Consider the following 27076-nt stretch of genomic DNA (forward strand, 5'->3'; position numbering starts at 1 on the left):
AGAAAGAGTCCCCCAACAGTGTAGTGAAGGGACAAGAGAAAATGACTCTTTGAATTCCATTAAAAAAAACAAACCCAAAAAACTATTTTTTCCTTTTACTTCAATTTATACTCACTCTAGAAACTTTAAAAATACGAAAATAAGAGAAATATAAAATTTTGTTAAGTTTCATTTCCCAAAGATATTCCAGTTACGTAGTATTTTTAAGTTTCTTCGTTGTTTTTTGTTTGGTCGGTTGGTTTTTCTTATATTTAAAACGGTATTAGAACGGGGAAGTACATGGGCAGGAGATGGGGAAAGGCCACCCTCCGAGGGTCTTCCATGTCCTGTCTGGTTTTATTGGGGCAAACCAATAGGCGAGGCTGACCTTGCCCGCTCCACTTCGGGGCCCACCCGCCCAAGGGCGGTCAGGAGCATGCGCGCGGTTCCCGCGCCGGCCTCCCGCTCCCGCCACCCTTGCTCAAGCCGACCTCCAGGGGGCGCTGCGGGGAGGGAAAGAAGGCGGAACGGGATTGGAAAAAAAAAAAAAAGCATGTGAACTTTGGGCACCGCCGCTGCCCGTAGTAGGCGTCCCAACATGGCGGCTCCTCAAGACGTCCACGTACGGATCTGTAACCAAGAGATCGTCAAATTCGACCTGGAGGTGAAGGCGCTTATCCAGGTACGAATTACCAGCCCCCCTGCGGACGCCAACCGCTCTAACCCGAGCTCCGCCAGTTCTCTTGGTGCTCAGCGTCCGCACTCCCGAAATTCCCCACTTGGCGCTTCGCGGCGTGGGCCGCGCCCCCTGGCCGAGAACCCCTAGTCGTCGTTTGGTCCCGTCCCGTGCTTGGTGGCCTTGAGCTTCCCTCCGGATGCTCCTGGCTTTCCCTTTTCCCGGCCTCCCTTACCTCTCGACCCGCAGCCCGCCTCCTCTAGGTGGGATCTGCCCCCGTCCCCACCTGGCCTTTGCCCCGCCCCTAGCCGCAACTCAGCTGTCACCCGTGACTCCCCGCCCCCGCTGTGGGTGCCCCGGCAGCGGGCAGCCCGCCGGGCACGAGGCCCCAGCGGAAGGGAAGTAGCCGCGACCCCACGTGAGGATGGAGTCCAGCGCCCCGGCGGCGGTCGGTCGGAGGGCGGCTCCTCCGGTGGGAGGCAGCTCCAAACGGTTCCGCTATGGGAAAGGATCTGCCTTAGAGGCCGGCCTCCTTGTCCTAGCCCGCCCGCAGCCAGTGCTGGGAGACTGCTGTTTCAGAGGCAGTAGTGCAAGAGATCGCTTGACAATGTCCAGTAAGAATGCAAAGGGAAGCCTGATTTTAAAACTTAAGTATTTTAGTTTGCATAATGTTGATATGTGTGTGTATGTATGTATGTATATATATGTGTGTGTGTGTGTGTATACATATATATATATATATATATAGAGAGAGAGAGAGAGAGAGAGAACACGAACACAGCTGAACAATTGTTATGTGTACAATTTAATGATAGTAATCCATTCCTGTGCCTGCCTCCATCCTCACCCTCCTTTTGGACATCGTCCCTCCAGCACTGACACATTCACTGCTCCACTTGTTTCCTGTGGAGCTCTCCGGTTGCTGTTAGCCATCTACATGAGCTCCCACAGACAGATCTCAAAAATGCTCAGTGCCCAAGGACGCCAGCCATTTGTTACTTGTTAAGCCCAACTTTCGTTAATTTGTAGGAAAACTCCAGAGGATGTTTTTGGTTCCAGGGTTAAAGATCATCTCTGCAGTCGTATCAGAGGTTCATCCCGCCTCCATGGCTCCAGAAATTGAATTCCAGGAGATTTTGAAAGTATGTTCTGTGTCCTGGTATAGACTCTTGGATCAGAGTTCCTTGTGAGTAGCTACCAGTCTTCCTGAATGAAGCCCTGTACCATTCTCACAGCCGTGGCCAGTTTGAGCCTGTTGTTCCAGTCCAGTCTCCCACTTTCTCCCGCCCTGTACTTCATCAGGCAAGATGTCCTTCCCCAGGCACTGGGCTCTCCTGACAACATGTCCAAAGAGCATGAGACGAAGTCTCCCCGCCCTCACTTCGAAGGAGCACGCTGGCTGGATTTCTTCCTGGACAGATTGATTAGCCCTTTTTGGCAGTCCAGGGCACTTCCAGGACTCTTCACCAGCACCACGGTTCAGGTGCATCCATTCATCACCTGCCTTTCATTTCCCTTTTCCAACTTTCACGTGACTGAGAAATACCCTGCATCTGAGCCCCAAAGTGACCACCATGCTCCTGACCACTTTAAAGGGGACTGTGGCAGCCAGGTTATCCAGTCCAACACGTCATTTGCGCCCCGACCGCTGCTTTTATGGACTTCAGCTGGTGCCAAATAAGTGAACTCCTCGACAGCCTTAGCCTTTCCTCTCGTGTCGCCTGTTTTGGTCGGGACGTGAGGTCCTTTGTTCTGTGTTGAGGCGTGGCCCTCCTGCAGGCTGTAGTGGTAGTTTCAGCAGCAAGTGCTTCAAGCCCTCTCGCTCGCAGCACGCACGGTTCTGTCATGTGCATATCATCCCTTGTTCAGCAGTCTTTCTCAAACCACGTTTTTCTTCCTGTGGCCCAGCTTCTCATCTTCTCGGGCACCCATTGAATAAGTGTGGTGAAAGATGCAACCGTGACACCAGCCCTTCTTGACGCGCGTCCCTGCAGCATCCTTTGACTGCTCTGCATCAGCACGACGAGTGGTCTGGGATGCCCCTTCTTCCCGACGTTCTTCCTCGTCCGTTGTGATCCACACAGGGGAATGCCTTCACATAGTCAGTAAAGCACAAGTGAGCATCTTTAGGGTGGTCCCTGCTTTCCGGCAAGATTCATCTGTTGTCACCAGTGATGTCGCTTGTTCCACGTCGTCTGACTCCAGCTGACATGTCTGGCAGCTCCCTGTGATGCACTGCTGCAATCATTTTTTGAGTTGTCTTCAGCAAAGCTTCACTTGCAGGTGACATTCATAGTGTTGCTAATTTCCACATCCACTCAGCTCACCTTTCTATGAACGGTTACCAAGATGGATCTCTTCTAGTTCGTGGGCAAGTAGTTAGTTGATCAGTTTCTTGGCAGAGAGGAATGAGCCCCTCCAGTGCTGCACTCACTTTCCGAAACATCGCGATATTCTTACGCCCTTGTTTAAATCCGGTACCTTCGGTGCACCTTGAGCATCTTCCTTCAGTACCATCACGTTTTAATGATGCACTCCCTCCTGAAGGACTACAGCCTTTAGTATGGATTACAACTCAATAAAAAGAAAACTGAAGTCCTCACAACTGAGCCAGCAGGTAACATCATGATCAATGGAGACAAGATTGAGGTTGTCAAAGATGTTGTCTCGCGTGGATCCACAATCAATGCTCCTGGAAGAAGGAGGTATGAGATCAAATGTTGCATTGCGTTGGATAAATCTACCCAAGACCTCTTTAAAGTATTGAAAAACCAGGGTATTACTTTGAGGACCAAGCCATGGTATTTTCCACTGCCTCATGTGCATGTGAAAGGTGAATCATGAATAAGGAAGACTGAAGAAGAATCGATGCACTGGAAGTATGGTGCTGGAGGAGAACATTGAAAGGAGCAGGGACTGCCAAAGGGCAAACATCTGTCTTGGAAGAAGTACAACCAGAATGCTCCTCAGAGTCAGGATGACAAGACTTTGTCTCAAGTATGTTGGCCGTGTGGTCAGGAGAGACCAGTCCCTGGAGAAGGACATCATGCTTGGTAATATAGTGGGGCGGCGAAAACGAAGCGGATGAATGGACATGGTGCCTGTATCGATGGGCCAAACATGAGAGCAGTTGTGAGGCTGGCACCGGACTTGGCAGTGCTGTCTCTGTTGTACAAGAGTTGCTGTGAGTCGGCCAACTAGATAAGCCCCGAACAACACCTCCTCTGGAAATGGTTGAAATCAGCCATTTCTTTCTAGTGTAATTCACCAAACCAGACCTACTGCCCCGAGTCGGTCTGATTCATGGTGATTACAGGGCAGGGCAGAACTGCCGCTGTGGGTTTCCGAGACTGGAGCTCTCTATGGGAGTAAGACTCTTCTTCCATTGTTTCATGCTTCCTGCATCACACTTAATGTGTCACCTGTAGAATCCCTGAACGTTTCAACTCACGGCTTGATTTGTTTTCTTCCGTTCTTTCAGCTTGAGAAATCCTAAATGTGTTTTTCCCTTTGGGTTTTCTAACTCCAGGTCTCTGCATGTTTTGTTATAATACTCTCGCTTTATCATCCCGAGCTGCCCTCTGAAATTCCCTGTTCCCCTCTTTTACTTCTTCCTTGCTTTCAGTTGCTTTAACGGTTCTGTGTTCTGGAGCAAGTCTCAGGGTTTCTTCTGATAGCTATTTGGACCTTACCAATCTGGTTTTTTAATGACCTTTTGCTTTCTTCATGTATTCATATATACTCGAGTATATGCCAACCCGAATATCAGCCGAGGCACCTAAATGTGCTGGAAAGCTGGGCTTATACACAAGTATATACGTATGTTCTTGGTGCCATCCTACGGTTCATACGGTTTTTGTTTTTTTATCATTTTATTGGGGGCTCCTACAGCTCTTATCACACTCCATTCATCCATCTATTGTGTCAAGCACATTTGTGCATGTTTCCATCATCAAAACATTTTCTTTCCATGTGAGGCCTTGGTATCGGCTCATTTCCCCCGCTCCCCACCCTCCCTCCCTCATGAACCCCTGATGATTAATAATTTTTTTCATGTCTTACACTGACCACTGTCTCTCTTCACCCACTTTTCTGTTGTCCATCCCCGTGGGAGGGGGTTATATGTAGATCATTGTGATCGGTTCCCGTTTTCTACTCCACCTTCCCCTTCCCTTCCTGATACCACTACTCCCGTTACTGGCCCTGAGGGGTTCATCTGCCCTACATGCCCTGTGTTACCAGCTCTAGCTGTTCCGGTACACATCCTGGTGTAGCCGGATTTGTAAGATAGAACTGGGGTAATTCATCGGTTTTTTGACCCTTAGTGTTCAGTGTGCCGAATCTGTTCTGAAGATGGGCTCCAGGTTCCGGTGGGATATGCTCAAGGTCATATTGCGGCTTCCTTGGGCTGTTTTCACTTTCTTCAGCTTCCATTTGAATTTGCAGTTGATGGTCTGATTTATATTTAACCCAACATTGTTCTGACTGATGATACTGAGCTTCTTCATCATTTCCTCTTTTCACAGACAAGGTCAATCGGGTTTTTTCTGTTTTTGTCCAGTGAGGTCTGCATGTATAACCCCCATTTGTGTTGTTGAAAAAGGTATTTGCGGTGAGTAAATAAGTGGTTTGGTCTTTCTAACACCAAGGTCGTAGTTTCGTCTTTCTTTCTAATTTTTTCATTCCAGTCACCAGTTACTATCAACAGTTCTTGATCATATGTTTTGGATTTCTCCTTCTTTATTGTGTTAGGCAGAATTCTCTAGAAACAAAACCAGGGGATGGGTGGATGGATGGATGGATGGATGGATGGATGGATGGATGGATGGATGGGTGGGTGGGTGGGTGGGTGGGTGGATGGATGGATGGATGGATAGATAGATAGATAGATAGATAGATAGATAGATAGATTCTCTAGAAACAAAACCAGGGGATGGATGGATGGATGGATAGACAGACAGACAGACAGCGAGAAGGAATATAACAGCTAATTAGTCCACACAGCAGCACAGAGGGCTCATTTTAACTCACTTTCATGAAACAGTTAATATACTGAAGGTCTTTCAACTAAGTGGGCTGTCCGGTCCAAGGTCCAGGAAGCAAGTGGCATGACAGGCAGAGTGGGCCGCAGGCAGCAGGGGGGACAGCAGCAGTCAGTAGCTCAGGAACTTCGTGAAGCAGACCTGATGGGATCTTGAGCTCAAGTGATGCCCAGCGACAGGACCCGCCAGCCTCAAGGTCACGGTTGAGGCAAAGAACTAGCTCAAGCAGCAACCCGTATAAAGTATTTATCTCGGTTTCCCTTCAATCACCCTGCAACCCGATTAAATTCCGCCCACATGTTCCTATGGAGGCCTAGTTGGCACCAAAAACCTTACTATCACACTGCGTTAGTAGTTGGTGTGTAAATGTGAGTGATAGTTATGGATATGTTAACTGGCCTTCCTTGTAGACCTGTGGATATGTTCCTGTCACTCATAACATTGTACTTTGGGATATCTCTTGGTTTTTGACAGTGGATGCGATGCCCCACATGCTCGCCCAATTCAGAATGGCCAATACCAGTTCTCTTTGGTTCATAAGGCCTGGGACATGAATCTTGTATCCTGCCCTTGTTCCCTTTTCACCACTTCCAGTTTTCCTATGTTTGTACAGTCCATGTTCTGATTATTACTGGACGTGTGCCCTTGACTCTTCTCGCTGAGCCACGCGTTGCTCCGTCCACATCCTTGAGGTTGACTCTGTTGTGAGGAGGCAGCTCTTCCTCCGTCACGGTTTCCCCTCTCCCTCAGAGGTGGACTGCCTCTTCCTTCTTCGTTGTCTGCTCTCAGTCCAGAAGCTCCGCTGGAACCTGTTCCCTTTGTGTGATTGCTGGTATTTGAAATGCCCGGGACACAGCCCAGCAACGCACAAACCACCACAGCACGACACACTGACAGCACGAGTGGTGGAACTATGTCTGTGAAACTGAATTCATATGGAAGGACTTAAAAATTGTGAGGAAATTCCATTTTTGAAGCCCCGTCCCAGTTTGAAGGGGGTCAACTTGGATGATGCGTAAGCATTTTGGTTGTCAAGTTGGGAAGATGTAAATTAATAGAATCACTTTGGGATGCCTCTGCCTGTTGGACATTTCAGCAGCTTGAACTCTGTCATATTGGCCCCGCGGGGTTTTGTCTTCCAGCTGGTTCTGCCTCCCCGCCCTGTGTCTGAGCAGAATTGTGCCCCTGAGCACGGTCAGTGGCGGAGCTGTGGGAGTTTGCACAGCCTGGGAACTCTTTATTTTTTTAAAATTTTTTTATTGAGGCTCATACAACTCTTATCACAATCCATACGTACATCAATTGAGTAAAGCACCCTTATACATTCGTTGCCCTCGTTGGGACTCTTTTTAAACCTTCAAAACAATCAAGACAAAACCTCTTGCCGTTGAGTCGATTGCAACCCGTAGTACCCATGTAGGGCAGAGTAGACTACCCCAGAGGGTAAAAGAGGAGACAAGGCCATAATGTCTAAGGACTTGGACTTCCCGCTTTCAAGTCACTGGACTTCCACTTAGCACATGAGCCCCTTCGGGCTCCTTTGCTAAACTTTAGGAGCCCATAATTAGGCCAGGCCAGAGCGGTGTTCGTGCCTGGCTCTTCTCTGGTCTACTTAAAGACACTCTTGGGGAGGATGGGAAACGAGGTGTGCATGAAGGGGTGACTGGTGTCACAGAGGCTAGCGAGATGGGGATGAGTGGCTCTGTGCACAGATGGCCTCGCTGATCCCAGTACCCCTTCATCCCTGCATCTCTTCCCTGTTTCCTAGGATATCCGCGATTGCTCGGGACCACTCGGCGCACTTACGGAACTGAACACTAAAGTCAAAGAGAAGTTTCAGCAGTTACGGCACAGAATCCAGGTGAGTGGCCTCCGTGCAAGATGCCGGAGAGCAGGGGAGGGGGCCTGGCCCTGAGACTCGCCTCTGCATCAGTGGCTCCGCGAGGGCTGACGTAGGAAACCGTTTGACGGCGAGCGCAGCCCTGTGCCAACCTGGCATCCAGGGCAAGATCCGGAGCCTGTGACTGTGGACCCTTGTGGAGGGCGGGCGCCCGAAAACCCTGTCACCATTTCAGTACTTACGTGTCACTAGCGCACTCCCCACTTCCAGTGCACATGGAAGCTGGACAGTGTGGAAGGAAGGCAGAGGAAGCATCTCCGTCTTTGAATTACGGTATTGGTGAACAATAATGGAGAGACCATGGATTGCCAGGGAACAAACACCTACGTCTGCCTTGGAAGACGTGCGGCCAGCGTTCTCCTCAGAAGAGGATGGTACTATCTCCTGTGCTTTGAGCATGCGCTCAGGAGAGCCCGTCCTGGGACAAGGACATCATTGAACAAGAACACCCACAACAGGATGAATCAACACAATGGCGACAAGAGTAGGCTCAGACACAGCAAGGGCCGTGAGGATGATGCAGGACAGGGCAGTGTGTCGTCTGTGTACCTGGGTGACTGGGAGTCGGAAGCTACTCGGCGGTACCTAACTTACCAAGTCACGGCTCTCTCCAACCCTCCCCATGTTCCCCAGTCCAGCCCCTCGTCTGCCCAGTGCCTTCTTCCCTGTGTCTCTAGTCACCCGACACACAATATGCATTTGTCGTTCGGTGTTGTCGGGTCCAGCTCATAGTGACCCTGTGCACAACTGAGGGACACACGCTGCCCAGTCCTGTGCCATCCTCAAAATTATTCTTCAAGGAGTACACTGTTGCAGCCACCTTGTCAGCCCACCTCGTTGAGGGTCTACCTCTTTTTGCTGCCCCTCCCCTTGACCGAGCACAGCGTCCTCTTCCACGTGCACAGTCAATGCTCCTGAATTCACCTCTGCTACACACATTGCCCCAAAAGACACTGGGGAAGAGGGAGGGGCCGTTTGAAGACTGGCTGTTTAGAGTGCTGGGCCTTCTCTGCCGGCAAAGTAGGTGCTGTGGCCGGGCCCAGTCCTCAGTGTGGTGTGATCACAGGGTTTAAAGCAGCGGTTCTCAACCTTCCTACTGCCACAGCCCTTTCATTCAGTGCCTCATGTGGTGGTGCCCCAGCCCATGACATTACCTTCATTGCTGCTTCATCACTGTAATTTTGCTACTGTTAGGAATCATCACGTAAAAACTGATATGCAGGATGTATTTTCATTGTTACAAATTGAACATAATTTAAAGCATAGCGATTAATCACAAAAACAATGTGTTTAATTATAAATTGTGAGATATTTCTTTTATAGCAGTTGTGTTGGCATATAATTCACATGTGATGCAATTCAATGGTTCAGTCACCTCGAGAAGAGTTGTACAATCACCACCGCAGTCGGTTTTAGAGCATTTCCGCCATTCTTGTGCGCGTGGTTATAACCTCCCTGCCACCCCCAAGGAATCATCAACCCATTTACTGCCTCTATAGACTGACTTACCCTGAATTTCATATTCAGGGAAACTTATTTTAAAAAACAAAAACTAACCGGAATAACAAAATAAAGCAGATTATAAACCTCAATTGAAAAGAAAGAAGAAGATTCTAGAACAAATGCTAATGTGTTGCATTTCAACTTCACTGCCTCCACGCTCACTCTCCAGTGCCTTCTGCATAACAGCCAGGCTCTTCCCATCCCTGGCCCACAGTTAGGGGAGCCACCAGAGCATTCAGCCGTGTATACTCCCTTCCCGCTTTAAAATTTTAGCTGAAAGAACTTAAAAATGGACCAAAGGGATGAAATGAAACCAGGACTATGCTAGCTGCTGCTTGCGTGTGCGTGTGGGGTGAGGTGGATACAGGGGTCGGGCCTTCTATGGCTGATGGAGATATTTACTTCTCATGACAAGTAAATGAAATTGTGTCTTGAAGCATGGTGTAGCATGAGTAACAGTACTAGTGTAACAGTAGTAAGCCACATTGCTCCATTTTGCGATAGAGGAGTGCTGTCTCCCTTCCTAAGACCATCAGAAATAATGTGTTTTCTGATGGTCTTAGGTGACCCCTGTGAAATGGTCATTGGGACACCCCCTGCCCCAAAGGGATCGCGACTCACAGGTTGAGAACCGCTGGTTTAGAGGACTGCTTTTCTCTCCACGTGCCCCCAGAGCCCTATCAGCAGAGCCGTCTGTGGCAGGACTGGCAGAGAAGCTGGTCCACTGGGCAGTTTTGAACCCCAGCATTTTCTGCCGCAGCTGTTAACTTTTAAAGCCCAACAATGCCCCTATAGCTAGCTCATCTCTCTCTGCCTCCATCTCCAGCAATTTAATCATTGCAATCTTAGGGGTTTTTGATTTTTTTGAGGAAGTGTTACTTTTATATAGTTCACCTGTGTGTGTGTGTGTGTGTGTGTGTGTGTGTGTGTTTAATCCCCTTTGTTGCTCTATTCAGCTCTCTCAAACCATTTTTATTTATTAGAGAAACGTCACTGTGAAAGGTGAAGATTTGCAGAGCCTGGCTCCGCAAGCAGCATTTCCTGCACATTCTGATCCGACCCCCCTTGCAGCCCCTCAGTGCCCCTCTTGTCTTCTTCCTACCTGTGTCCCGGTTTTCCATTCCTCCTCCTCCAGCCTTTGTCCACACCTGAAGGATAAGGGCCGGAGCTCAGGGCTTCCCCCGTCTCTCCTCTGACCTGTAAGCCTGGTCTCGCTTAGGAGTTTGTTTTCTGGTGTATATTTTTCGCCCACTCTGGTCCTGTGACCCTGTTCAGAGCAGTTGGCAGTGGTAGCTGGGCACCAGCTGGTTCTGGGCTCGGGGTTGTGGGGACTGGTGTCTGTGTGGCCCATGACTCCACTGGACTAACTGAGGGAACCTCGTTTAGTTTATTTAGGTTTTCTACTTCAATACTCAAAATGACATTTTACAAATGTCTTCCTCCTTTTTTGTATTACCACATACTGAAACATTGCTTAAAAAAAAAAAAAAGTCCGTGTTAGAAACCCTTACATGTCAATATTAGAGAGCTTCCTCTTTTTCCAAATCATTGGCCTATACTCCCTTATGTAGATGGATCTTAATTTGTTGAACTGATTTTCTACTGAAGGGCAGTGTTTGGCCTGCCTCTCCTCTTGTTCCTTCGTAACACTGATTTATTCTGTTTCCTAAAGGGCTTTTCTTCAACGCAGCACACTTTCATCTCTCTGCTGCTGAAGTGTCTGCTTGTTCGGCCACTGTTAACTTCCTTCAGTAGCTTCATGGCCTCCCCCAAACGTGCATAATACTAATCTCTCCTCACCCCCTGCAGTGTCAGCTCCTTGAGCACTCCTGGCATAAGGATCGGATCAACGGTGCACCTGTCTTGGCAGATGGAGCTAGCTATTTAAAGCACGCTTGGTGTGTGTGACCCAGCCTTCTTATGGTCCCCCTTCAGAGGTGTCACCAAGCGCCATGCTATGGCCTTGGCAGAGACACACATGTGTCGTTGCTTTTATATTGGCTCTAAAATCATTTCACTACAGAGCTGTTTCTCCACAGGAGCTTGAGCAGTCAGCTAAAGAGCAAGACAAGGAGTCGGAGAAGCAAGCTTTGCTGCAGGAAGTGGAGAATCACAAGAAGCAGATGCTCAGGTAGGTTGGGCCTTGCCAGATAAGGGCGTAGGTGTGCGTGCTCCGCCTGGGGCCACGAGGCCGTGCTGTGTTGGCACACACGCAGGCTGATGTCTCACTAGATCAGGGCTTTTCCATCAGGGCCGAGAGGGGTGGGTCGCTGCTCATGGCACCTTGCTATTACTGTTTCATCATCTGAAAGTAAACCGAAAAGGCAATGGCTTCTGTGATGGTTGTCATTAGCTTCATCACAGTGGCCCTGCTCTGGAAATACCAAAACAAAACACAAGCTTGTGGCTGACAAGTCGAGTCTTACCCACAGCACTGGCGCTTTCCTCTAAGGAGAGTAACTGGAATCAGGAATCATCCACCAGGGTGCATCCTCTTACGATGGGTCCAAAGGCTTTGGATAGAACTTGACTGTAAGCCAGTGAAACCAACAACTGCCAGCAAGCCCAATATTCAAGAAGCTTGCCCTGGGGGCTGCCACTGCATGTCGGTCCTGATTATGTAATTACGGCACCATGCTGACTCGATACTGATTTGGTGGTGGTGTGCCGCTTTCAGCTAGATTGTCAGCATGAAACGTGAGCTCGCTCCTCACGTTTGGCTCTGTATCTTAATCAGAAAGAGGGTAGCTGCAAAAAGATCTGAGGCTCTGTAACCTTCCCAAGACTTCTGTGCAGATTATTCTCTTCGTAAGGGCTGCTTCTGCTCCGATCCTCAGATCCTCATCGGCGTGGCTCTGCAGCCTCGCTAGGTGCCCTCCCCCTGCCAGACCGGTGTGTCTGCGGCTCTGTGGCTGGTGTGGGGAACCCTGCAGCAGCACCCTGACAGACACAGCTGTGTGCATACCATCCGTCAGCTGTGGAGCTCCTGTGGGGCCAGGGGTGGGGAGCGAGGAGCTCGTGGGAGGTGACAGGCGACCAGCGTGATCTGCAAGTGGTGCATTCCTGATTGCTTCCCGCTACATGACTTGACCCGTGCCACCAAGGGACCCCGACTATAAGCCTCGGTCCCAGGCAGAAGGGAAGAGGAAGGAGTGGCAGCAGGAAGGCTAGACTCCAGAGCCCGGGCCGTGCCCACCCTTCCGTGGTTGAGAAGAACTGCAATGATTGGAGCTGACAGCCTGGGGGCAGGCGGAGCAGAGGCAGGGGTCAGGGAGAGCAGAAACTCACCCACATGCCTCTGATTCCAGCAACCAGACCTCATGGAGGAAAGCGAACCTCACGTGCAAGATTGCCATCGACAATCTGGAGAAGGCAGAGCTTCTCCAGGGGGGAGAACTCGTCCGGCACAGGTAGCTCTTCCTATGTCTTCTGGGCTCTAGCAGCTGGCAAGGTGGGGATGTACCGTAGGGAGAAGGAGATTTCATTTGATTAGTGAAGCTGTTTTTAGAACCTGAGAGAAAGTGTGAATCACAAAATGAAAATAAGCCAGATCCTGATATGCATTTTTCCTGTGCAGTCTTTGTTTTTTTCACAGTCGCATCGCCACCATGCATGCAGTCATAGCATTTAACACCCCGTTCGACTTCACTTGAGCACAAAGATCTGCCCGTCGTTTTAGCTGCTCCTTAAACAAAACTTGAGCAGCATGTAGTACTGTTCCCCGCAGCCTGACCCAGTCTCCTCTGTGGGTGCTGCCTCTCTGGTTCTTCCCATAGTAAGACATCGCAGTCCCACAGGGCACATAAGGCTCTGCCCCCATTTTGGTATGTCCTACGCAGAAATGAAGGGGCCCTGCTGGCACAGTGGGTTACACATTAGGCTGCTTACAACAGGGTCAGAAGTTCGAAACCACCAGCCACTCTGCAAGAGAAAGATGAAGCTTTCTACTCCCCTAAAGAGTTACAGTCTTGGACGGATGTAGGGGCAGTTCTACCCGGCCCTGTAAGGTTGGACTCAACTTGCTGCAGTGAGTTTGGCTTTGGTGGTTGGAGAGATGGCCAGGGAGGGGCTTACCACGTCGTAGGCATGAACATTTGAAGCTACTAACACGCTGAGCCACGTTGCTTCCCAGCTCCCATCCAGCTCATGCTCCCCTCGTCTACCAGAACGTGGTCATCTAAAAATCCTCTGCTGATTCAGTAGTGGCCTCTCCTTTGGATGTGGGTCCGCATGCAGCCTTACCCATGTTAACTTCTCCCCTTCCCTGCACTGCTAGGCGGACCACCAAGGAGAACCTGGCCCAGACGTCCAGCAGCATCACAGAGAGCCTCATGGGCATCAGCAGGATGATGTCCCAGCAGGTCCAGCAGAGCGAGGAAGCCATGCAGACCCTAGGTAAGGCTGGCTGGCAAGCAACCTGGCCGCAGCGCTAGCTCCCAAGCTGCCAATGCCAGTTCCCCTCTCTGCCCACCAGGAGTCCACTGACTGGCGGGGCATCTCACTCATGAGGCAGCTTGGCAGCCTACACTTACCATGCGCCTCTCTGGTCACGATGCTTTGACTGGACATCACCCCAACCCCTCAGCCCAGGTCTCCCCAGGACAGGCATTCCCTGGGGCTCCTGGTGCCGCTGTGTCCAGGGCTTGGTAGGGCATCTGGGGCCATTCATATCTGGTGGGAGTCACTGCCCCACCAGAAGCATGGTGCAGCCGCCACCAGGGCTGCGGGTCCATTGCTGAGAGCGTTCTCGCAGTGTCCCCTTGACTGTGAGGCGCCTTTCAAAGTCAGAGGCTGGGAAGAGGCTGCTTAGGAGCTCCAGGCCTGCACCCTCAGAAGGCAGGAAAAGAATTCGCCCCTCCCGACACGGGGACAATTTCACACCCACCGTGCCAGTGCTGAGAGCATTTCAGTGTCCGGAGACCCGGGGCCCACCCCAGCTTCAGCAGGTAACCCCTCAGGGCCCATCTTGTCCCAGCTCTTCTCTCACCCTGCCCCCCATCTGGAGTAATTTAAAATAAATCCCAGCTGTCAGCAGTAAGTATCCCAGAATACTTCTGAAAGACAGAGCCACCGCCATTGGCTAGAACAAACCACCGCAATACGAGTCAACTCAGGACCCAAACTCCCTGCCATCCAGTCCCTGTGACAGCTGGTCACTGTGGAGGACAGGCTAGAGCGGGCCCTGTGCGTCTCGTGCCCGCAGCTCTTTACAGGAATGGTGACCCCCACCTTTCTCCCACAACGCGGCTGGTGGGTTTGAACTGCCGACTGTGGTTACCAGCCCAGTGTGGAGCCCCTGTGCCCCAGGGCTCCCCTTGTCAGCATTAGCACCCCTAAAAGTCACCTGTGATTCAGAACCCCTGTTTTCTCTGCACCATCTGAACAGGCAGAAGCAGGAGCCGTGCAGGCCGCTGGCCCCCAGAGCAGGCCCAGGCCCTGAAAATGACAGTGAATTCAGCTCCAAAGCAGCCTGGCTGGGGGTTTCTGGGGAGCGAGTGGGCGCTGGGCTGGCACACCTTAGAGAAGAGATACTTCTGAAGAAAGAAACACCCTTTCTTCTTTATGGTTCACAAGCTGCTTGGTTTAAAGCCCGAGAGGGACGTGGTGCTTGGAGCATGCTTCAGGGTCGTGGGGAGGGAGGGGTGACGGGGCAGGAGTTGCCAGAAGACAGGGCTCCCGGGGTGTCGGTGATTCTTGGGTGTGGGTCATGGGCCTGTGGTGACATTCTCCCTGCGCTCTAGAAAGAAGGCTGTTAGGGGTGTACTTATTAGCTATTTCTGACACCGGGGGAAGAAAGCCAAGAGATTTTTGTTGTTCTCCTCCATCAGCTCTTTCCACATGCTGCTCAGTTCCCTGTGGTGATGTATTGGCAAGTCTGGACAGCTAAGAGACCACATTGTTTCCACACATTACCCCACATAAATCTCACACACACGACGTGCCTGGGAGCTAATGTGTGAGGAGTTATGTGGCTCGCAAAGCCCTGTGACATGTATGTTATTTGTGTACAACAGATAAGCAGTCTGTACTTAAAGCGTTTAGGAAAAAGGCAAAGCTACGTGCCTGCCACAGAAGGAGCCAAAGCGTGTGTGACCCAGGGGTGCCGCGTGGAGCTTTTCAGCAGGCACGGTTTTAGAAAGTGCACAGGAACAAGGGAGATTAATCCGAAGAGTTAGCTCTCTATGCTTAACACATTGCTATGGAGTTCATAATTAAAATGATCAAGTTTTATTTCCTTTTAACGGGTCTTGCCTTCAAAATCCTGTGTGTGCCTCCCCCTGGCAGGCCCTGCAGTGTGGACTAGTCGCTGCGGCCCTGGTGCGCGCAGCTCTAGGTGATACAAAAAGAGGAGTCGCCCCTTGGCTCCCACACCCCCCGACTCACAGACTTCTGGGTCCCCCTGCAGACACCCCGCTGCTCTCAGTTCCTGTTTGGTCCTTCTGGCTCCTCCGAGCATGCGCAATGTTCTCCCTCTGAGATGAGCGGAGACGTTCACACCTGCCTTTTCACTTGACATCAGATTTTGCTAGAGGGATGTTCTGCAGCCGGATTCGGCTCTCCAGGCACAGCTGCTCCCCTCCGGGTCGGGCTGGGCACGGGAGCCCTTACAGGACCTGTGCCTCTACTTTGCTGTGGTGGCCAGAGTGCAGGAGTCCACAGGGTGAAGCTCTGGCCAGTGTTGCAGCCTGGGAGAGTGGTTCATGGAGGGCTGTGGGGGTCCCAGCCCACTCAGCCTCCTGTGCTCCTGCAGGCCCCCTGTGGCCAGCCTCACAGATGGAAAGGCCTGGCCAGTCTCGGTTTCTGGCCTCACCTTGCTCCCGTGACCCCTTGGGCTGGCTTTTGTGGTGGTTTCAGAAAGCTCAGGTAAGCAGCAGGGGCAGCGCTTTTTGGTGATGGGCATGTGTCATTGTGTGTAAACAGTCTACACCCCTCCCTGGGCTGGCTGGGACCCAGGGCAGTGGGGTCCCTCCCCCTCACACACTTGTGCCCTAGCCTGCCATGGTCTCTCGTGGTCTTTGACTCGGGCACGAGGAACCTGCAGCCACAACCAGGTCCTGGCCTAGTGCATCAGACAGCCCCTGAGTCAGTTCCTCCCTGTTGTGTTGCAGTCACCTCTTCACGAACTATCCTGGATGCAAATGAAGAGTTCAAGTCCATGTCGGGGACCATCCAGCTGGGGCGGAAGCTCATCACCAAGTACAACCGCCGCGAGCTGACGGACAAGCTCCTCATCTTCCTGGCCCTGGCGCTCTTCCTCGCTACTGTCCTTTACATTGTGAAGAAGCGGCTCTTCCCGTTCTTGTGAGACCTGTGAGCCCCAGCTCCAGCCCTTGGAGCTCCGTGTTGGGACCCGCCCACACCTCTTGCTCTGGCCTGGCCAGGCGCACGGAGCAGCAGTGTGCAGTCGGCGGCCCTGGCTGAGAAGATGGATGGAAGCCTGGCTCCCAGCTTCCTGCAGAAGGCGACGTTCAGTGCAAGCCAAGCCCAGCGGTGGGAGGAGGCCTATCATCAGGGCGCCCCAGAGCTAGGTGCACACAGCACGTGCAAGCCAGCCTCAGGGACATGAGGACCTCCTGTCCTTCCCCTCCCAGGCGCCCTCTCAGCCCGGCCCAGGGAGGCTAGGAGAGAGGAGTGGGAAGGGCGGGACCCACACATCGTTTCTGAATAAAGTGGATGGCATTTCATATCTCAGATCCTTTTTGTGTTCAGTGGTGTCCCCGGGCACCTGTGTGTCTCTTTTTGGATGACTAGATTTGGGGGGCTTGGCGTGGATTATGTCTGTTCACTCAACAAAGAATTACTAAGCCGCCATCACGTGCCGTGTGCCATAGGCTCTGCTGGACACTACAGACCCCCAGAAAGCTGCCAGGGCTCCCGCGGCCAAGAGCAGGAGCCCGCAGCATCCTGGCTGCTGCTGCGCAAAGCAGGGGCACAGGACACTGGAGGGCCTCGCGGTGGCACCACCACTGGAGGCCGTGCTGGCACCAAAGGGACGGAGGGGGAGGTGCTAAATATAACTAAGGGGGGAGAAGTGGAGGCGGGTCTGGGCCGGAGCTCTGCTAAGGCCAGGGACGTGACCCAGGCAAGGCCAGGCCCGAGGTGTTGGTGTCTGCTTGTGCTCCGGCCTGGCTCATGGAGCTTGAGGTCCCAGCCGGGACCCTTCTGTATTTATAGCCCAGAGGACTGGAGGGGGGCGTGGGCTGAGTGAGGACAAAGCCAGTTTTGAGGCTTGGCTTTGTTAGTGCCTCGTGCAAGCTGCCTCACCTCCCTGAGCCTCATGCTTCCTCCGCCGGAAAGTGGGGTGAAAGGCCCCGCAGAATCCGATAGCGTCGATGAGAAGTTGCATGAGCATGAGTTGCTCAGGAGCACTCCCCTTGACTGAGGGTCACCCGGTGCCCCCCAGGGCTCCAGCCCCTGATTCACAGCCAGGAGAGCCAGCCAGGCTGCTCACATTCCACCACGTCTAGGTGAGGAGAGGGGACAGCGCCACCTGTTAAAGGCTTGGTTATGAGGTGACATGAAAAGCACACCCGATTGTCTGTCAGGGAAACCAGCCTGCTGCCTTCACGTAGGTTCCCATGCAGAGCCCCCCCAGAGGAAGCCAAGCTCCGCCCAGGGTTCCCCCGGCCAGAGTTGTGGGAGCAGACAGCCTCATCTTTCCCCTTGCAGGGCTTGGCTTTTTCAGGCTGCCGGCCTTGAGGTTCACAGCCCAGCGAGTAACCCATTACGCCACCGGGGCTGCTGTTAAGCACATAGACACACACATATCACTGTTACCCATATGTATCGTTCTCAACGAGCCCTGGCCCCAGAGGATAGGCAGATGTCCCTGCATGTGGTGGGTGTCCTTGTGTCTTCTTGACCTGAGAGGCCGTGCGTGACCAGAGCAGACGTGGGCACTCCCACTTAGCCTCCAGCCATACGTGACGGTTCTCTTGTCTTCACATTTCTCCTTATGACTTACTGCTAATTCTCAACATTCTTCTCGAAATAGAGACTTGTGTGCTGTGCACTCCCAAGAAACTCTCCCTCTGACACCGACCGTATCCCTCCTCCGGGAAAGAGCGCCGAGTCAGTAGATTTTGAACTGGCCTCGCCGTCTTATTCTGCAAGTCCAAACAGCCACTGAGGTGGAAATATTGCACACACACCACACCACCCCCTCTCACCTCACCCCTCTCCCTGCTGGCCGGCACGAAGCCACCACCTCCATGGTCAACCAGGAGAGGGCAGTGTTCACACTCCACTGGTCCTGCTGGATGTGTGGTTCTGCCCCGGGTCCATTTGAAATGCTTTTTTTCTGTGTTAGCACGTTTTCAGAGACCGCGTGAAATGAACAGACAAGTATATATGCTTTGCTCTCCCCATTTTCTGGGGGATGTCTCCCAAATAACCTTTATTTTGTTAGTCAATCCAGCTTGTATTCTAAGCTTTCATTCGCTGCCAGGGATCAAAAGTGCCGAGCAGCCGAGAGGAGACTCATCCAGTAGTATTCTTGTGTTGGACTCATTCACACAGTGTCGACTAAGCACTTTCTGGGTGGCGGTGCCAGTGATTGACGCTCAACTCACTCACCTGAAGGCTGTGATTTGGACCCAGCAGCACTGCACGGGAAAGCCTCATGGTGCAGTTCCACTCTGTGACATGTGGGCTGACCAGGAGTCTGACCGGAGAGCAACCAGCGTACGTGCCTTCTGTGTGCCAAGCACCGCTTCAGAGGTGCCACAGTGAGGTGTGCAGGAGACCTGTCACGGGGCTTACAGTGTCTATCAACCATCAACCTACCAAATAAGTGGTTAGGCTAGAAAATGAGGATGGGAGCAGAGCAGGCTTGCGATAGGAAGTGGTCAGGGTGAGCTGGGAGGTCCGACAGGATAAACTGGCCCATGGAGTTCCCAGGTCTGTAAATAATCTCGGAGCAAACGACTGCATTTCTCTTGCAGAGCAGCATGGTCAACTTTTCTGTTAGCAGCTGAAAGCTTAGGGCAGAGAAGTGACCCACTGGATGTTGTGGTTCGGTGCAATCAAGTTGATTCGGACCCACAGCGACCCTGTGCACAGCAGAAGGAAGCCCTGCCGGCCCTGCACCGTCATCGTGTGGTAGCCCATCTCACGGACGGGCTTCCTCTTCATGCCCTCTATTTTACCCAGCATGATGGTCTTCTCAAGGCACTGCTTTCTCCTGACAGCATGTCCAAAGTAAGTGGGGCAAGGTCTCTCCACCACATTTCTCTTTGTCTTTTTTGAACTTTGAAGGTCCTTGTTTGTTTTTATTTGTTTTAAGACATTGAATATTTTTCTTTGGTGGCAGATAATTGTTTTCTTTTTTAAATCATTTTATTAGGGGTTCATACAACTCTTATCACAATCCATACACACATCAGTTGTGTAAAGCACATTTGTGCATTCATTGCCCTCATTATTCTCAAAACATTTGCTCTCCACCTAAGCCCCTGGCACCAGGTCCTCATTTTTCCCCTCCCTCCTCCCTCCCTCATGAACCCTTGATAATTTATAAATTATTATTTTGTCATGTCTTGCCCTGTCCAACGTCTCCCTTCACCCACTTTTCTGTTTTCTATCCCCCAGGGAGGAGGTCACATGTACATCCTTGTGATCGGTTCCCCCTTTCCACCCACTCTCCCTCTACCCCCTTAGCATCGCCACTCTCACCACTGGTCCTGAAGGGGTCATCCACCCTGGATTCCCTGTGTTTCCAGTTCCTATCTGTACCATTGTACATCCTCTGGTCTAGCCAGACTTGCAAGGTAGAATGAGGATCATGATAGTCCGGAGGGAGGAAGCATTTAGGAACTAGAGGAAAATTGTATTTTTCATCATTGCTACATCGTACCGTCTGGCTCGTCTCCTCCCTGAGACCCCTCTGCAAGGGGATGTCCAGTGGCCTATAAATGGGCTTTGGGTCTCCACTCTGCACTCTCCCCCTCATTCACGATGATATAATTTTTTGTTCTAATGATGCCTGATACCCGATCCCTTCAACACTTCATGATCGCACAGGCTGGTGTGCTTCTTCCATGTGGGCTTTGTTGCTTCTGTGCTAAATAGCCGCTTGTTCACCTTCAAGCCTTTAAGACCCCAGACACGATGTCTTTTGATAGCCGGGCACAATCAGCTTTCTTCGCCACATTTGCTTATGCACCCGCTTTGTCTTCAGCGGTTGTGTCAGGAAGGTGAGCATCGTAGAATGCCAATTTAATAGAAGAAAGTATTCTTGCATTGAGGGAGTACTTGAGTGGAGGCCCAATGTCCTTCTGCTACCTTAATATTAAACCTATAAATATATGCACATAGATCTATTTCCCCATCATATATAAATATATTTGCATATATACGTGTCTTTCTCTAGACCTCTATAAATGCTCTTTGCCTCCCAGCTCTTTCCTCTATTTCCCTTGACTTTCCTCCTGTCCCACTAGCATGCTCAGTCCCCACCAGGGTTTCAGCAATTCTTCTTTGTTACATTACCCTTGATCATGTCCTACCAGGCCTCCCACACCCTCCTCACCACCAATTTGGATCACTTGTTCCTTTGTCCCTGGATTTGTTAACACCACTTCCTTTTCCCCCATCTCCCCCTCTCCCATGTCCCCCCGGAACTGTTGGTCCCGTTTTTTTCTCCTACAGATTGTTCATCCAGCCTATCTTATTTAGACAGACCTGCGGAGATAATAACATGCACAAAAACAAGACATAGCAAAACCAAGCAACATTATACAACAAAACAACAACAACAAACCAATGACAAGAAAACAAAACAAAATGCAGCAAGAAAGAAAAGCTTGTAGTTAGTTCAAGGATCATTTGTTGCCCTTTAGGAGTGTTTTCCAGTCTAGTCTAGTCTGTTGGGGCACCAAGCCCTGATCCCAAAGTCCACCTTCAGCATTCCCTGGGGACCTCGCCGCTCCATTCCCTTGCTTTTCTGTTGCACCCCCTTAGGGTTTTGCCTTGGTGTGATGGGATCAGATCAGGTGCAATACCCACACTGTGTCTCTGGTGTTGCCCCTATAGGGCTATGGGTCAGTGAGGGGCGTCATGTCTCATAGTGAGGCTGGCCATGTGGTCCTCTCTGTGCACTGGCTGCTCTAATTGGGATCATTGTCCTCAAGGCCTGGTGGGCCAGGATGTGCTCCACTCTCTCCTCCTTCCCCTTCATCTGTTCCCGTGTGCTCCGATCAAATATGTCTCTCTCCCAGAGCTGCAGGTTCAATGCTGTCTTTTGAAATAAATTCTTCTGGGGGGTGGGGAAGGTGTCCACTTAGTATTTGGGATTGGGGCCGGCCCCTCAGACCTCTCCATTGGTTCCCTACTCCATGCCAGCATGTTGCATTCACATCTTGGGCACTGGGTTGAAGTCTGGTCCCTCTTTCCCGGTGGAGATAGAAACAGTATCCTCCCCTTTAGGTCTCCACCACATTTCTAAGGAGCCTTCTGGTGGAGCATCAAAGACAGTCTGGCAGTTCACAGTATTTCCATATTCTTCTCCAGCACCATAATTCAAAGACATCCATTTCCCCTTAACGTCTTAGTCATTGTCCAGCGTCCAGACTTATGAGGTGATTCAAAACAGCACAGCTTGGTTCAGGCACACCCTAGAAAATGACCTCTGCATTTTCAAAATTTAAATGGGGTATTTTGCTGTAAACTTGCCCATTGCAGTATGCCCTTTGGTTTCTTGATGACTGCTTCCATGGGCATTGATTGTGAACTGAGCACAATGGAAACCATGCTAACAGCTGTAGCCTTTGATCTTCACCAGTGAGCGCTTTAGGCTCAAGCAGGATTGTGCCCTCTGAATCTCACAGGTTAATGTATCTTCTTCCAATCCTGACGATACTTTTCCTCTTGCTCCACTACATTTAAGCATTTGTGGTGTTAGTCTGGGTAGACTAGAAACAAATCCATATAAACTCGTGTATAAGAGAGAATTTTATATAAAGGATAATTGGACATTAAAAAGCATCCCAACCCAGTCTAGTCCAAGCCCATAAGTCCAATATTCGTCCATATGTTCGATACCAATCTATAAAGTCCTCTCAAGACTCAGGAAACACATGCAGTGACACCGAACGCAGGGCGATCACAGGCCAGTGGGTAGAAAGTCTGTGGATCCAGTGACATTGTAAGCATCTCAGCACTGACAGGGCTCTCTATGTACCTTCTCCGGCTTCAGAGGTCTGGTTGTATCTGGGTAGGTCCATATGGTTTCACCAGCTCAGGGCACTAGGGTAGTTCCATGTATCTTATCAGCTACAATGTCTCCCAGGGAGGTAAAACAGAGAGGTGTCTCCAGCCTCCAAGGAAGAAATACAGGAGTTCCCAGAATTCTCAGGAGAAGATCATGTCCACACAGAGGCCTCATTGGCTATGATCTGGTTGACAGGCTAGACTCCACCCCTGCACTCTGAATCCTCAAATTGACAAGCGATTATATAACGACCACAGTTGTCCTTAGTCTGTTATCATCCACACAGTTGGGTGTCTTTGCCTAGTCAGTAAAACACAGGTAAATGCCTTTCTGCTGTTCTGTGCTGTCAGCCAGGAGCCATCTGACATCAGCAATGATTGCCCGCACTCTGGATCCTCTTCTGAATCGGCTAGAACTTCTGGCAGTTCCCTGCTGATGTACGGTGGCAATCATTTTGAAGTGATCTTATCTGTAAGACCTCACTTAGGGGTGATATCAATGATAATGTTTGATAGTCTCTGAATTCAGTTGGATCTCCCTTTTTGGAGTGGCGTCAGATAACAAATCTCTTCCATTCAGTTGGTCAGGTGACTGCCTTCCAAATTTCTTGGCCTAGACCAGGGAGTGCTTCCAGAGCTTCATCCGCTTGTTAGACCCTTACAATTCCCAAGCTGCCTTTTTCCTTTCTGCAGTGCAGCTGGGGCTTCTTCCTGCAGGAGCATTGGGTCTCGATCATGTACTCCCTCCTGAAATGGCTGGATGCTGCCCAGTTCAGCAGGGCAGAGTGGGAGAGCAGCTAGGTGGATGGCTGGCTGCAGAGGAGGTGGCCAGGAGCAGACCAAGTCTGAAACTATCAACAACCAGCTAGGATCTCACAGAGGAATGAATAGCATTCATGAGCAAAACAACAGGCACAGAGAAGCGAGCGATGGAAGGTGGCAGAGGAAGACCAGGAGTCTGGTTTTGGACCATGTTGAGCTTGAGATGTCTGTAAGGGGCTGTAGAAAGTCTGGGGGGATAAACAAGTGGCCATCTATCTGGGGAGCAACAAAGCCCGCATGGAAGAAGCACACCATGGATGTATGGAGTGTTAGAAGAGGTGTAAGAGTCCCCAATAAAATGATTTTTTAAAAAGAAAGAAAATCTGGGGGAAATTCCACATCGAAATAGCATTTTACCACACCCTTTTTGAAGCCCCCCTCTTTTACTTAAAAAAATCATTTTATTGGGGGCTCGTACATTCTAATCACAATCCATACATCCATCCATTGTATCAAACACATTTGTACATATGTTACCATCATCATTCTCAAAACATTTGCTTTCTACTTGAGCCCTTAATATCAGCTCTTCATTTCCCCCTCCCTCCTATTACCCCCTCCCTCAGGAACCCTTCATAATCCATAAATTATTATTATTTTGTCATATCTTGTACTGTCCACCATGTACCTTCACCCACTCTTCTGTTGTCCATCCCCCAGGGAGGAGGTTATATGTAGATTTTTGTAATAAGTTCCACCCTTTCTACCCCACATTCCCTCTACCCTCCAGGTATCGCCACTCTCACCACTGGTCCAGAAGGAGTCATCTGTCCTGGATTCCCTGTGTTTCCAGTTACTATCTGTGCCAGTGTAAATCCTCTGGTCTAGCCAGATTTGTAAGGTAGAATTGGGATCATGATAGTGGGGGGGAGGAAGCATTTAAGAACTAGAGGAAAGTTACCGTATATACTCGTTTATAAGCTGAGTTTTTCAGCACAAGAAATGTGCTGAAAAACTGGGGTTCGGCTTATACATGGGTCAGTGGTACCCCAGTGAGGTATAACATCTTGCTGCCCCCCCTCCACCAGGTAACGGATGAGCACCCATTATCTTGCAGGTGATTGCCGTTTCTCCTCTGTTCATTCAAAGTCCCGCTAACACTGCAGGGCTTTGAATGTTTGTTTACTCACATCTAACCAATCAGAGCCGTCCTATGATGTGGACAGCTCCAATTCACCGAAGCACCCTTAGTGATTCACTTACACCGGCAGCTGAACTGGTAAGGATCTGTCTGTCTCTCCCTTCTGGTCTCTGTGTTAATTCACATCCTGTATCCCCCTCCTGCACGGATCTCCCCCCTCCCCACTCCTCCTGGCTAACACGCTGCCCCAGGGGCGGTGGGGGTGTGGCATTAACCACGAAAGTTCTTTTTCAAAGTCTTGTTTTTTTATCCTATTAGAAATGGATACTCTTGAACCAAAACAAAAACACCAGTCATATGAGGCTGGTTTCACAATGAAGGTTGTGTCAGGAGCAGAAGAGAGCAATAACAGTATTGCAAGTAGGGAATTTTGTGTTGACGAAAAGCAAGTGAGGGAGTGGCGGAAAATGAAGGCTGACTTGGAACAGATTCCAAAAGCTAAAAAAGCTCGTCGTGGTTTAACGTCTTTTTATGAGTCTCTAGAGAGTGAATTGCATAAGTGGGTTATGGAGTGTCGTCAAAATGGTTACTGCGTAATTTGCGTGGGAATCTGCATACGGGCTCTACAAATGGCTAAGGATGACAAATATAAAGCACTAGGCATTGAAAAATTTGTCATGTCAGCAGGATGGTGTACCCGCTTCATGAACAGGTTTGGCCTATGTTTGAGACAAAGAACAAAGATTTCCCAGGAATTTCCACAAGATCTTGAAGAAAAAATGATCTCATTCCAGTCATTTATTATAAAACAAAGAAGGATTTATAATTATGACCTGGCAGATATTGGGAATATGAATGAAACTGCCATGACTTTTGATCTTCCAAGCAACAACTGTGGCAAGTTTAGGAGAAAAAACATTTTTCTCAAAACCACAGGAAATGAAAAAAAAAAAACCACTTTACAGTTGTTCTATCATGTTTGACTAATTGAACTAAGCTGCATCCTGTCATTATTTTTAAAAGAAAGACCTTGCCTAAAAAGATCGATTTCCCACCAAGAATTACTGTGCGTGCACATGTTAAAGGATGGATGGATGAAGACAGAACAAAAAAATGGCTGGAAGAAATTTGGAATCGACGACCAAGAGCAGCCTTAAAGAAAAAGCCATCATTACTTGTTTGGGATATGTTCAGATACCACCTATCGGATGACATAAAAAAATTGGCAAAATCTAGTAAAGTTACTTTAGCCGTTGTTCCAGGTGGGCTTACATCTGTACTGCAGCCTCTGGATGTATCTTTGAATAAGCCTTTTAAAGACCGTGTGCGAAAGATGTGGCATGAATAGAAGTCATCTGGTGAAGCCCGACTAACAAAAGGAGGAAATCTCATGACGCCTGACATAGAGTTAATAGCAAAGTGGGTTCGAGATGCATGGGAAGACATTCCAGAAGACATGGTGCGACGTGCCTTCCAGAAACGTAGTATTAGTAATGCTATGGATGGCAGTGAAGACTGCGCTTTGTGTGAAAATGAAAGCAGTGATGGTGATGAAGGCAATCTCAGTGAGGACAGCATCTATGATGACCTCACACCAGCTGAAGCTCTGCATTGGGATACGGATGATGATGAGGAATCCAGTTTTGAAGGATTTTAACTCTTCACATTTTAGCTTGGTTGCTGATTGAGCTCAGGGAATAGTACTCTTAAGGCATTGTTGTTCCTTATTGTTTTTGATGAACCTATTTTCCACTTACTGTGCTGGTTTACTAATGTTAAATGACTTGTCCTTTTATTTATGTTTTTTATTTAAAATAAATATTTAAATACATTACCCCACTGATGTCTCAATTTTTAGTAATTTTATTTTCATTTGTTTTGATTATTGAAACTCGCCAATAGCTTCTGCATTTCCCACCCTAGGCTTATACTCAAGTTAATCAGTTTTTCTGGTTTCCCAGGTAATAATTAGGTACCTCGGCTTATGCTCGGGTCAGCTTATATTTGAGTATATATGGTATATGTTTCATCATTGCTACACTGCACCCTGACTGGCTCGTCTTCTCCCTGCTACCCTTCTGTAAGGGGGTGTCCAGTTGCCTACAGATGGGTTTTTGGTCTCTACTCTGCACTCACCCTCATTTACAATGATATGATTTTTTGTTCTTTGATACCTGATCCCTTTGACACCTTGTGATCACACAGGTTGGTGTGCTTCTTCCATGTGGGCTTTGTTGCTTTTCAGCTAGATGGCGACTTGTTTATCTTCAAGTCTTTAAGATCCCAGATGCTATAGCTTTTGATAGCCGGGCACCATCAGCTTTTTGCACCACACTTGTTTATGCACACATTTGTCTTCAGCAATCATATCAGGAAGGTGGGCACCCACTGATATGATTTTTTGTTCTTTGATGTCTGATACCTGGTCCCTTTACACCTCGTGGTCACACAGGCTGGTGTGCTTCTTCCATGTGGGCTTTGATGTGAAGCCCCCTTTTTAAAAACACCCAGGTCCAAGCAGGCAGGTAAGCCTGGAGTTTGGGAGCACAGTGAGGGCTGGGTTTAGAAATCTGGACATCTCTGGCACCCAGGTGGAATTTGAAGTCATGGAGTAGCCATCACCGAAGGGCATGGACGTACCTAGAAAAGACAGACTGCCAGCAGAGAGCCCTGGGCCAGCCAGTCGGAGACCCAGCTGGAGACCCAGCCGGGGCTCGCTGAGGACTGGAGTTACACCTTCACTCCCCGAGGAAGGACACTTCCTGATCTTCAGTCTATTTGTAGTTTCCCTCCTCCTCATCACCATCATGACTGTCATTGTCACTCTCATTCGAAGCCTCTCGTCTTTATTAAGGGTCTACAGT

At 49.9% G+C, this 27076-nt stretch overlaps 1 protein-coding gene across 4 annotated transcripts; it reads left to right on the forward strand.

Moving 5' to 3' along the window:
* Positions 1 to 503: 503 nt before the first annotated feature.
* Positions 504 to 16787, forward strand: BNIP1 (BCL2 interacting protein 1). Of its 4 annotated transcripts, none has more exons than XM_075541967.1 (7): positions 504 to 661; positions 7466 to 7558; positions 11140 to 11231; positions 12409 to 12510; positions 12994 to 13127; positions 13377 to 13495; positions 16210 to 16348. In XM_075541967.1, exons 1-6 carry the CDS (start codon positions 578 to 580, stop codon positions 13448 to 13450), a joined length of 579 nt encoding a protein of 192 aa, XP_075398082.1. In that variant the 5' UTR covers positions 504 to 577; the 3' UTR covers positions 13451 to 13495; positions 16210 to 16348. The 4 variants fall into 4 exon arrangements, with proteins under 4 accessions (XP_075398082.1, XP_075398079.1, XP_075398081.1 ...); XM_075541966.1 differs by lacking the exon at positions 12994 to 13127 and adding an exon at positions 1715 to 1797 and having other exon boundaries at positions 593 to 661; positions 16210 to 16787; XM_075541964.1 differs by lacking the exon at positions 12994 to 13127 and having other exon boundaries at positions 16210 to 16787.
* Positions 16788 to 27076: the final 10289 nt, after the last annotated feature.

This window comes from Tenrec ecaudatus, chromosome 2 (assembly GCF_050624435.1).
Source record: "Tenrec ecaudatus isolate mTenEca1 chromosome 2, mTenEca1.hap1, whole genome shotgun sequence".
NCBI classification, from domain to species: Eukaryota; Metazoa; Chordata; class Mammalia; order Afrosoricida; family Tenrecidae; genus Tenrec; species Tenrec ecaudatus.